Below are 12,336 nucleotides of genomic sequence, written 5' to 3' on the forward strand. Positions count from 1 at the left end.
TGCTCCGCATCAGGGAGACACCCTAAGGCGTGGCAAAACTATCGCACTTGGAACATTTTTTTTTCCACCAAACCTATTAAAATCTTAGTCAAATTTTATCGCCGGTGAAAAAAAAACAAAATGGCCGAAAAACAAGATGGCCGCCATACAAAATGTTATTTTTCCAGAAAATGTCTCGGAGGTAAAATTGATGATCGAAACGTCATCTTGGAAAACTGCTCCGCATCAGGGAGACACCCTACGGCCTGGCAAAACTATTGCACCTAGAACTTTTTTGATTTCACGAGACCTCTTTAAACAAGATGGCCGCCATACAAAGCTTCGAACTAATACAGAACACGCGAGCAGCTTGCTGCGAGCGAACCACGCGACATCTAGTTTTTATCATAAAGTCACAAAAATATTTTATACCTCAGTAGAACATTTGGAACATCGTGATTGAACACAAATAAAAGTCTTAATTAATATACTCTTTGTTGGCATATTTTCACGGGGGATTGTCATCAATGTCATCGTGCTAATAAACCACGATAGAAAATCTTTCCACGGAGTAAAATAACTGTCCTTATCGTATGGAAGGAATATGAAAGTAGAAACATTTACATATACCCTCTTTCAATAAAATTAATCGAGTACTTGACTGTGTCGATAGTTAATATAATAAACATAGGTTATCCAGTTAGTACGACGGGTTAAACACGGATAACATCTTATACAAGATGCGGGCCACGGAAACACTCTCTATAATTTCCTCCCATACAGCATACCGCAGTGATTTATGTTGACATTGTCGCGTTCTATATCACAATTTAAGCGGAGGCCTAAACGTAACTCGCCGTGTCTTTACTCGGTTTTATAGACCTCCTTAACGATATTAAAAAGAGATAATGCGGCTTTAGCTCGACTATTGAAGCGCATAAACATCAATTTTACAAGCGACCCCACCTGAGCTTAAATGTAGGAAATAAAGTCGGATCTGGGGCTGTTTTTATTGAAAGAAAAGTATTTGTGAAAAGATTTTAAGGTTGGGAGTTGCGCATCTAATGTTTGGCGACGTTACCGGTGTAGGACACGGTTGAATGGACCCTTCCTGGGAGATAAATCAAGCATGGGAAATCTAATGTTCTCTGTCGCAGCATATTGCCTGTGACTTGCTTACACGCTTGATATTTGATAGTTTTGTTGCGCTATGCAAAACAACTATTCTTTAAATGTCACGAGTAAAATCTTCCTCGGGCCACACACTGTTCAAAATGGCTTTGTACCGAATATCGATATAAATCGTCGTCCTAATTAATTCTTACAACACGTTCTCATTCAGCACTTACAAAGAAAACTGATAAGAACTTTATCGGACAATGAACTCTGTAACAAATACGCGAACTTAGTGAAATAACAGTATTTCTTCTACCTTAGAAACAATAGCTGCTTTAAACTATTTCAAACACAGTTTAAGCTTTGCGCATTTTAAAGGAAGTATTATCGCGAAGTTCAACTTACTCTCATGAAAACGTTTATCTTATTCGAAGTACATGTTTTGTCATACGAACTTAAGTACCTTGTTACAGTACCTACCACGCCCAAGACCATAAACTTTGACAAGAGCGAAACGAAAGCGGCGACTCCAAAACAAAAGATACATTCCGTAAAAGGACTGGGAATGCAATAAGACGACACTAAAACAACACTTAGCGCTTATCGTGCAGGTGAAAGGTTGTCAAATGAATCGTAGTATTTACATTTAGCACGACGTGACATTTTGAGCCGTTTTGTGTGTTCACGGCGGCATTTTGCGTTTTGAGGTAACATTTTATATCCTTTTCTCCCATATTAGTTTGTTTAGATCCGAAGCGTTTGCAGTAAAATCTGAAAGATTGAAAATCCCTAAAAACAAATGATAACATCGACACTTTTAACATCTAATAACGAAATCTTTTCGCAGTGTCACAGATTTTAATAATAAGAAACGATTATAATGGCTATTCCTCAAGAGAGTTAATGGGCTCACGTTGTGTGCAATGTGCAAGTAGCGAGTCGCATTGTTAGACAATAGCAAGCCTTTTAACTTCAAAGAAATGCAAATAGCATTAAAACTAGGAAAATTCCTTCATTGTTAGGTTCACGCTATAAACCACCGTTAGCAAGTGAAGATTGCAAATGTGTTTTCGAATGTGACTGGCCTTTCGTTCATGGTCTATGCATCGTGTCTACAATGTAAAACAACGTTTGGTACCTACATGAATGTTTCGAAACTCGGACGTGATACCAATCGCGGAAATGTTTGCGAGGGGATGCAATGCGAAAGAAGGTAGGTAGGCTGATGAATAACTAATATGGATCTTATACACCACAAGTCTACAAACTCAAATATTTGGACATAATTAATCTAGTAACGTATTATTTTACACAGTGATATCCGTGAATATCATAATAAAAAGCGCAAAAGGATAAAATATGATGCCCTCTACAACTTATTTACAACACGTCATCATCCTGTAAGGTCTTCATCAGTGGGTGGCGCGTGGCAAATTTGACAAAACAATTTACGCAATGTTTATACATATAATGAATAAGATGATAACGATATTTGAAGTAGCAAATAAACTATCTAGACATTTTAGATATAGGTATCATAATTGAAAAGACCAAATCTTAACGGGAAAGAAAAATTCGTTACCCAAGTAGTTGGGTAAATAGGTAGCGTTTTTATCTCGAATACAATCGGAATAAGACGAAGGTCGTGGTCTTGTCGTGGTTATCTGAAATAAGTTACAATCCATCACATCGTTGTTAAATACTTGAGCGGTCAGAACCGGCGGGCATGCAGCATTGGAAATTATCTCGAGCCGTTTTTATGGGCCGCATTGGAATCTGGGATTTTTTTTCCCATCGCGGGCCCCTTTCCAGCGTCGGAACAGGTTTTTAGATAGCGTTCGGTAATGCATCAACATGAAGCTTTTTTGTGGAGGCGGCGCATTCAAGGAGTACGTAGTAATGAGGTTCTCAAACGGTCCTTTTATTCAATGAGCGTCGATTTACTCCAACTTGCGCGCGGCTATTTTATAGGCTAATACCTACCTATTTGATGAAGACTACGAGTAAAGCCAACCTGAAGACGCTATTAACACACCTCATCAGCCAATCAAGTTACGGCTAGTTCGTTGAACATCTTATGGAAAATCAACCATTCAGGTTAATAGCATATTTGCTTGAAACTAAGTCAACAGGTACACAGACTATCTTATCACCGTGATAGCGAAGATACGACACGATAATGTGCGTACCTATAGTAAAACAGGTCGGTAAAATTTATAATTGGACCTAGATAACAGTGTTGCGTAGTTGTAGAGAAACCTAATTCCATTCATTAAGACTTTGATAATTTACAGTTTCGTATTAGACTGGCGACAGGGTTATCAGTTTATCAGTCTAGAATTATATCATGCCTTAGGTATGTCAAAATACTAATAGAGCAATAATAAAGGAATGTGTTTGTAAATGTTAGCTACTACCAATAAACACCCTAGTACCTAGGTAGGTACCTATTGTAGGTAGGTACCCAAGTCTTTTTTTTATAAACTTTAATGTGTCATTGTAACCTGAAATAAATGTATTTTATTCAATTCATTTATTTTGCAAACTTATACTTATTAGGTAACTGTTTATATACCTAAGTGAGCAATGGCAATTTTTTTTAACAGTAGATACCTACATAGTCCATTAGCATAGGTACTGTCTACGGCCGTCAATTTTAATAAAGCCTATGCCTTTAAATTAAGACACCATCCTAGATTGCACAGGTCATAAGGAAAACTACTACCTAACCTGAATTACACCTATAAAAAACCTGTTTGCGTTTTGATGACTTTTTGAATGTTTGCTTGACAGTCGATTGCTACTCTAGTAGTGGCAGATCCAGAATAAACATTTATACTTAATAATAACACCATTACCTTGTAAATTCCATGGATAAACAGGCACTGTTAGTGATTGATATTACTTCTGTTGTTGACGCATGTTAGAAATTTATTTTCATGTATGGAATCTTTTTCTGTTCATTCAATTAGCCTACTGTATAGAGTACCTACCTACCTATATTGAAACATAGATGGATATTTCTAATTAGCATATAGGTAAATATACCTATTTACCCCTATAGTGACTTATGTGTAGTACTTACTACCTATTCGGCTGTTAATCTTCATAAAAGGAAATAAATAAAAAATAAAAGGTATTAAAAACCACAAAGATACTTACGGACTGGCACCTTTTTCGGGTCATATTTTTCGACTATTTCGCCGATCTTGACGATTTTCCCTTGCGCTACCTTGGACCGCTCGGTAATACCCTGAAGCTCAGCAGTCAACTCGCTGAAAATATCTTCCGCTAGCAGCACGAGCGAGGCGAGTTGCCGTAACGCATTGCTTAGGGTACAATTCGTCACTGCCTGAAGTTCTTCATCAGTGACCTTCGGCCTCCCGTGTTCGTCCACCAAACTTGTCCGCGACAGAAACTTGGGTTCCACCACACGCTGCACGAAAGGCATCTCGAAGCGGTTTCAAAACTCGCGATCACTAATCACCCATCCCCGAGACGCGAATTAAACGTATCCCATTCAACACTGAACACAAAAAACGTCAGGTAACCGCCACTTTGAATTAACCGACATTTTGACCGGTGAACTTTCACTTATTTGCGAAGTTTTTCAATGCTACGCAGTTTTTGGGGGGCGCTAATAGCTACACAGAACTTTTTCATTGAGAAATTCAGTTAAAAAGTTCGAAAGAAACTTTTCATGTCCACGAAAACTGAATCCCGCCATAACTTCGCACGTCGAACATACGACATAACACCCGCGAGCCGCAGCTGCCGCTGGCCGAATGGAATAACAAATGTACGAGTAGTGTTGCCATAATTTGAAACTGGTTTACTTTTATATGTTTTATTTTACTGCCTGTCTAAAATATATAAAATTACTTAAAATATAATACTTGTTTGTATATATTGGTGCTAATTCTAGCGTACAAAACATAATTATATTTTAGTCCGACAGCACTACAAATAATGCCGTCCTTCATTTTTGACGAGTATAAGGCAGATATAGAGCTGGATATCGAACTGCCAAACGTTAAACTAAATAAAAGCACAGTTTGTGCTCCCAAAACTGTTACCTTTTATAAACCACATCAATGACAGAATTATAAAATACTCACCAAAAAATATAGATGGCGCTGTATAACTTCAACTTACAGGATAATGATTTAATTGTCACGTTGTTCGGGTAGATAATTATTCAAAAATATAATGTAAGTGCAGAGGCATAGGTATACATAATTGTTAATATTATGTTGAATTATGTTTTTAACAATATTGCTTCGCTATAAGTTGATCGGAATAATAATGGTTGAAAGATGTGTCGTGACTGGGTGTAATGACAAGCATCACCATTTACTACCCAAAATAAAGATAAAAGAGGCGCGTGTCTGGCTGGAATTCAAAAAATTAGAAGGTTAAACGAAGGCAATGTAATACAGCGCCATCTATATTTTTATTAGGCAAAGCGGCCAGGATAGTCCCTGATTCACGTTTTCAAGTATGTTGTTAAATTATGTTTAATCACTGTTTGCATTATATTTTTGTTTTTTTTTATTTGATTACTTTTTATTATTACTTTTTATTATTATTATAACAGTAGCTGTTTTTTGAAAAAAAAAATTTTTTTTGTGGATAACAAATGTACCATTTTAATGTCCCTTTTTATGGGTACTTGATATTTAATTATTTGGCAACATTATCTTGACCTACGCACCGACATCTATGGCGTGGTTACAGAACTACTGCCATCAAACAATACGTATGGAGCCGCTATTGTAGTTACATTATGTGTCACTAGGTGGCAGTAAAGTATATCTAGAAAAATGTACTCAGTATAATTGATAGATGGCAGTAATTATACTCAGGGCGCAACAATATAAAAACTTTCTTGCAAACATAAAATAATACGTAAATAATTAGTGTACCAATGTATTTGTATTGTTTACTATCGGGTATTTTTGAATAAAACAAGCAGTATAAGGATTTAATCATGTATTACATACATTTATAACAAAGCATTTTTTAGATAAGTAAGTAGGTACAAGCAACATTCATTTCCCATTATAATATTAATTATTAAATACATTACAATGCGCTTGAAGAACCTACACAATTTATAACAACTTATTACTATTATTTATTACCTATTCAAGACCTTATCCATAAACTATAGGGGAAAGAGTAATTTATTTACTTACCAAAAATAATATTAGTGTTACCGGTTTAGGTATGTCCAAAAATTCAAATAGGTTTATAAATATGTTTCTTTTGCATAAAGCTACCTACAGTCATCCTTGCATAAAACATTTAGCAATATCTATCTACGAGAATTCTTATTAACTATGATATTGTTTCTACTATAAGCATTATTTTAAAAAAGTTATTGTTTTGAATCGACTATATATTTTTTTATTAATAAGTGGGTAGACCATAATGTAAGTAAGTATTGGACTGGATTACTAAATAGCTATAATGTAGGTAAATGTGATTGCTAAAGTTATTTTATTTGAAGGAAAATCTAACACTTGTCAGTTTAACTGGCGTTTTAACATATTTTCTTAAGAGAATAAGATATTTGTTTGTAAATAACATTTCCAGCTAAGTTCTTTAGTTTATCGATAGATGGCAATAGTTGTATCGAAATACGTTTTATGGTATTGAAAAATAATTGTATTGCCTAATTATTTTTCCAGCCAAATCTCGTTAAGTATAAAAATAAAATATATACCTAAATAAAAATAATATAGATCTCCTACCAAAGAGTTGTGGAGATGTTTACAATTTCCTGAACTTTAGTAAGGAGTTTCATGGGAAAGTTGTGGACATGTCCAATAAGTTTTCTTAGATCTTCTTCTATCATAAGAAGAAGAAGAAGAAGTATTAGATCTAAGAGATATATTGTTTTTAGTAATATTTAATTAGTGAGTGAGACAAGAGTATACCTGTAGGGACTAGTTAGTTCCATAAAATTGTATTTTAGATTAGACTTTTAACATTTTCTAACTACGGTCGCGTCTGAAAAATTACATAAGTATAAGTACCTACCTGTAAATACATTAGAACCATGTCGCTTTACGTCATTTAACAAATGTCAACAAAGTGTAAGTAATACAAACTTAACTTACTTAAACAGCCTATATACGTCCCACTGCTGGGCACAGGCCTCCCCTCAATCAACCGGAGGGGGTATGGAGCATACTCCTGCACGCTGCTCCAATGCGGGTTGGTGGAGGTGGTTTTACGGCTAATAGCCGGGACCAACGGCTTAACGTGCCCTCCGAAGCACGGAACCATCTTATTTTTTCGGATAATCAGGTGATTCAAGCCTGAAAAGTCCTTACCAAACAAAGTAAGTAAGCAAGTAAGTAATACAAAATATTATGTTAACGCAACATGGTCGTACCTACTTTACTATTTTTAGACGTGACCGCAATAGTAAACTAAAAAAATAAACTTATACTTATATAGAGATCTATCTACTTAATTGAAACTTAACAAAAATGCAGGACCTATCTATTAAAACGACATAAAGGTGTAACTAGAGACATTAAAAAATTCTCAATAAATTATTTTTTATAACAAAATTTATCTAGTAAATGAATAAAGTTATTGGAATTATTACGAATATTATGTTCTAATCTACTGATTTAGCCTCACTATTTGCTTTCATGTTATATTATTGACCTTAAATATAATTATATCTATCTATACTCATAGAAGGTTTTGCCCAGTAGTTCTAAGTTGATTGGTGATTCACAAATATGTAAAATTGTAAGACCCGCTTGCCATCCCCAGCACCCCATTTGTGCAATTAAGTGGTGAATGTTGACCGAGACTTTACAATTAATTAAAAACAAACATAGAATATATACGGTCGAATTGAGAACCTTCAATAAGAACCCTGGCTCATGTAACGACTACTTACTTACATCAGTAAGTAGTAACCGGGACCAATGGCTTAACGTGCCTTGCGAAGCACGGATCATCTTACTTTTTCGATAATCAGATGATAAGCCTGTAATGTTCTAACCAAACAAGGGATCACAAAGTGATTTTTGTGATTTGTCCCCGCCGGGATTTGAACCCGGGACATCCGGATCGTGAGCCCAACGCTCAACCACTGGACCACTGAGGGCGTTGACCAGTCACGTTATGAAAATAATTGTCAAAATCGGAGATCAGGGAGCATCTGAGCCTAAATTGTGAAGTCAGCAGTTTTCTAATGCTCCCCAGAGTGTATTTGATAACCAGAATCATAATTTATTTCGGTAGGAGATGAATGTTCATGGATTAAAGAGGGCTTTCGAATAATTTTATAATTTATAATTAATTCGGATAAAATTGTGAAGAAATTATATTATTCGGTACCTAGTAATTATTATCAAGTAAATTTCAGAAAGGTAACAGAATATAAAAAAAAAACACGACGACAACAGGGAAAAGAGGCAAATATTGAGGGTTATTGAAGACAGAAGGGGCAAGATGATTGGACATTTAATGACGAATTTATAAAAAATATCAAAGAAGGGTAACTACAAAGAAAGAGAGGAAGGGGAAGATCAAGAAGAGCTTACAAGGAACAGATTAGAGAAAGGATAAACGTCGTGTCTTTTAAGGGAGTGAAATAATTGGCCTTTGATAGACAAGTATGGAGAATGCTACACCGACAAGAACGTGGCTTCTTAATTAGTGATGATGAACAGAATATACTGTAATATTATATAAACGGCATATAAATGACCAAAATTGTTTTGTCCTACTGTACTGTACTGTAAAAGTGTAAATCTTAGCATTATTGTTCGACTTAGAAAAAATATTTTTCCAAATTCAGCAATAAACTTAGAATTAGCAGGCAATAAATATCTTACCGATTACAATAGTAGAGAGATAATTATATATACTAGTTGCGTAGCACGATTATATACTTGCAGCTTATAAACACGATTACAACTTATACTTAAGAATGGAAGGCGATAATCTTGTGTAGTAGGTATAGTTTGATTTAAAGTAGGTATAATATAAAATGTGTATCAATAAGTAAATTGTTTTACATTATAAATTGCTTTTTATCAAAATTTTGATAAGTATTTTCAAAATGGTATTTAATTAAAATAACTTTTAGTTCTTCTCTCGTGTGGGTTGTGAGGTAGAGTACCAACCTCTTCAACCGCGGATTGCGGATTATTCACTTTGAATTTTACAAGAACCTTTAGATAGAACTATGTCACCTATTTCGGGATTTTATAGATAAAAGGGACAATCTAATATAACTTATATAATCACAATATGTTTTGAAGTTGGTTCTCCTTTTATGTATTTAGGTATTCCTATGATATTCATTACAATATTCTACATTTAAATAAGTAAGTATTTAAAATAATAATATAATTATTTGGCACTGGTGCTTACGTTAAATTTAAAATTAAGACGTTCTTTTTAATACATCCAGAACATCAGTAATTATGAACGGATTATGCTTATTTTTATATTTTCTTTTATATCTATTTATTAGAGAATTTATAGGTAAGTACAAGATATAGTATTGTTAATATAAATTGTAAAACCGAACCTGTCAGATCTTTAGGTTAGGTAGGCGAGCCCTGCGAGGTAACGCTGGAGCAATGGTGATGATACAAAATATTGTTATATCTATGTATATCTGTCTCTTTTGGGCATTTGGATATCACATTTAATATACATATTATACTGATGTTGTTTTTGTCTAATTTTTTTAAACCTATATGCATATTATTAGTATTTTTTTATCTGTAGTTAGTTTTAGGTATATCCTATGCTCTCAATTGTTATGTATCTGTAATCCGTGTCTATGGTTTCCTAAGATAATAAATGTTTCCTTCTTTCTGTCTTCTTTCATTTGTGTTACACGATCGTGTCATTGAATGCGTACCATAGTAGAATGCACTCTAAACCCCCTTAAAAAAGCAATTCCCAAGTGTGCCTCTGTTTTTCAGAGTTTCAATACAATTTAATTTCATCGTATTACTTAAAGTAACTTAAAGTTGTTACAGGCCCCGATTCCCGCACCTCCTAATTTTAATTTAAGTTATACCCATCATTTTCTTATTGGCCGAAAAGGAAAAGGATGACGATTGACAAATGTTGATTTTATAATGAAACAATAACCCGGGCGAATAAAATAGGCATCTCGCTCATTATGCAATCCGTTTGATGTGTGCTGTTAACTTAATTCTGCCCGGTTATTGGCCAGTATAAAATTTTGGAAAGGTTTTTTAAACTTCAGTATAAATAAAATTTATGCCTGTCAATTACCCGTCCCTTTCCTTTTCGGTGGATAAGAAAATGACATGTATAACTTAAAATAAACTTAGATGATGTGTACGGGAGTCAGCACCATTATTATCGGCATTTACTTTTTACATATTATATTACACATTCTCTAATACAAGCTGAACACATACATTGGCGTTTTGCACATTCATTTTATGTACACTCATACAACACATTTTTACTCATACACTGTACGTATATGTATATAATAATATGTATATAACAGTAACTTTGCTAAGCGTGCTTATATACTTATATATAGTAGTGATGTGTATGTATTTATAGATAGGTTTATTTTCTATATATTTTCTGTGATATGGCTGGTTAAAAAGGTTTATGATATGCAAGCACATTAATATAGTATTTTATATACTGAACATTGGCTTTAGTTCACGACAACTGCTGCTATCTCTTTATACGTTGTGTTACGACGTGAATTACGTCTGATTGAATTTCCATTTCTTTAACTAACGTGAATGTGATTATGTGGATGAACAATAAAAAATCATTTATAATATACCTAAATAAATCGTCAAATTAAAAAAAAATCATATAATTAAACTAAATCAACTTATTAATAAGTAACCACAGGTCTATTGAATTCTATATAAAATTAACATAATATTCTAAACAGTTATAACTGAGATCACTGAAGGGTATCCATACCTATTACTTAAATAACACAAGTACTGTGACGAGTACACTAACACAACACAAAGTGTTCCTCAAAACTGTTCTTAAACGCAAATAAATGAGCACTCGCCTCACTACGTCGCCAGCCAAAATCGTCGAAAATAACAGCTGCAAACCCTACAAAAACCTCAACCAAGTTACACCTTTAAAAGGTGTAATCAAGGTTGCTTTTACTCCGGCTTTCCATCAAGCATATTCTAGACGGTTCTCGCCCGCTTCAAGCTGGATTCTTCTAGAACTTTCTAGAACATTCTGGAACATTCTGGATGCTTCTCTTCGCTTGTAGCTAGCGACGACTCGACCGACGGTCGGAGAAGGAGGACCTCATTTATTTGCGAACCCCTCGCTATGGATCCACTTCATGGCACACCTCCATGTAATCAGGGTCGTGCATGATGTCCTTGATCATGTCTTTCAGCATGGTATACCTCGGGAACATCGGATATATCTTTGAGCTGACGTACTCCGACTGAAAATAGAGGGAGAGTAACTTATTTTATTATTTTTATTTAAAAACAAACAGCTTCAATTTTTAAAGCCAAGTGTAAAGTGTACGGTTACGGATACTAATATCTATACACTTTGATACCATGTCACATTAACTTTTTTCAATCAAAAAAAAAAAAGCCGTCTAGTTAAGATGTCCTAATAAGCAAGTAATTAGCCAATGTGGTACATTGTGTTTGAACACATTTTATAGTCCGTATGTTTTACGGTGTAAATGAGCTTTGATGTCATTTTGAAATGGTACTTTAGGCGTTATGGCGTGGTTTGTCATCATCAAATAATCATCTTAGGACTTCGTATCAACTCTGGCTGCACGTTGTCTTTGATTATTTCTGGCTCTGCCCACCCCATTAGGGATTACGGTCGTGAATTTATGCATCCATCTACTACGGCTTCGTATGTTGTCTTAAATTGTTAACCTACCACGCGTGACAGCACTTGGAGAGAATGCCCAGGTAAGAAAATTTGTAAGAAGAATTTATATACGGATCACATTACTAAACGATTATTAAGGTAACATTGCTGAAATTGCGGCCCAGTAGGTAAACAACTGAGGCAAACCTACAATGCAGTCACGTCAAAAAAATGGTGATAAGTGTATTTTGTTATTCCTTCTGTGCTATGCTAGACTGGGTGATAATTAAAAACATAGAACTCGTTCAGCTGCTTAACTAAACCGGCATATCGGAAAAGACGACACGATGGCTTATTTGTCACTTATTACTACATTCT

At 34.7% G+C, this 12,336-nt stretch overlaps 2 protein-coding genes across 2 annotated transcripts in view; both read right to left on the reverse strand.

Moving 5' to 3' along the window:
- The window catches only part of LOC126369600 (uncharacterized), a 119,112-nt gene extending 114,242 nt beyond the window's left edge, over positions 1-4,870 (reverse strand). Inside the window, exon 1 of the mRNA XM_050014088.1 lies at positions 4,258-4,870. Within this exon, the coding sequence (XP_049870045.1) occupies positions 4,258-4,546 (289 nt within the window). The 5' untranslated portion in view covers positions 4,547-4,870. The remainder of the gene's footprint in view (positions 1-4,257) is intronic.
- Positions 4,871-11,008: 6,138 nt separating this feature from the next.
- The window catches only part of LOC126369807 (uncharacterized), a 192,400-nt gene continuing 191,072 nt past the window's right edge, over positions 11,009-12,336 (reverse strand). The window contains exon 6 of the mRNA XM_050014370.1: positions 11,009-11,566. Within this exon, the coding sequence (XP_049870327.1) occupies positions 11,444-11,566 (123 nt within the window). The 3' untranslated portion in view covers positions 11,009-11,443. The remainder of the gene's footprint in view (positions 11,567-12,336) is intronic.

This window comes from Pectinophora gossypiella, chromosome 9 (genome assembly GCF_024362695.1).
Source record: "Pectinophora gossypiella chromosome 9, ilPecGoss1.1, whole genome shotgun sequence".
NCBI lineage: Eukaryota > Metazoa > Arthropoda > Insecta > Lepidoptera > Gelechiidae > Pectinophora > Pectinophora gossypiella.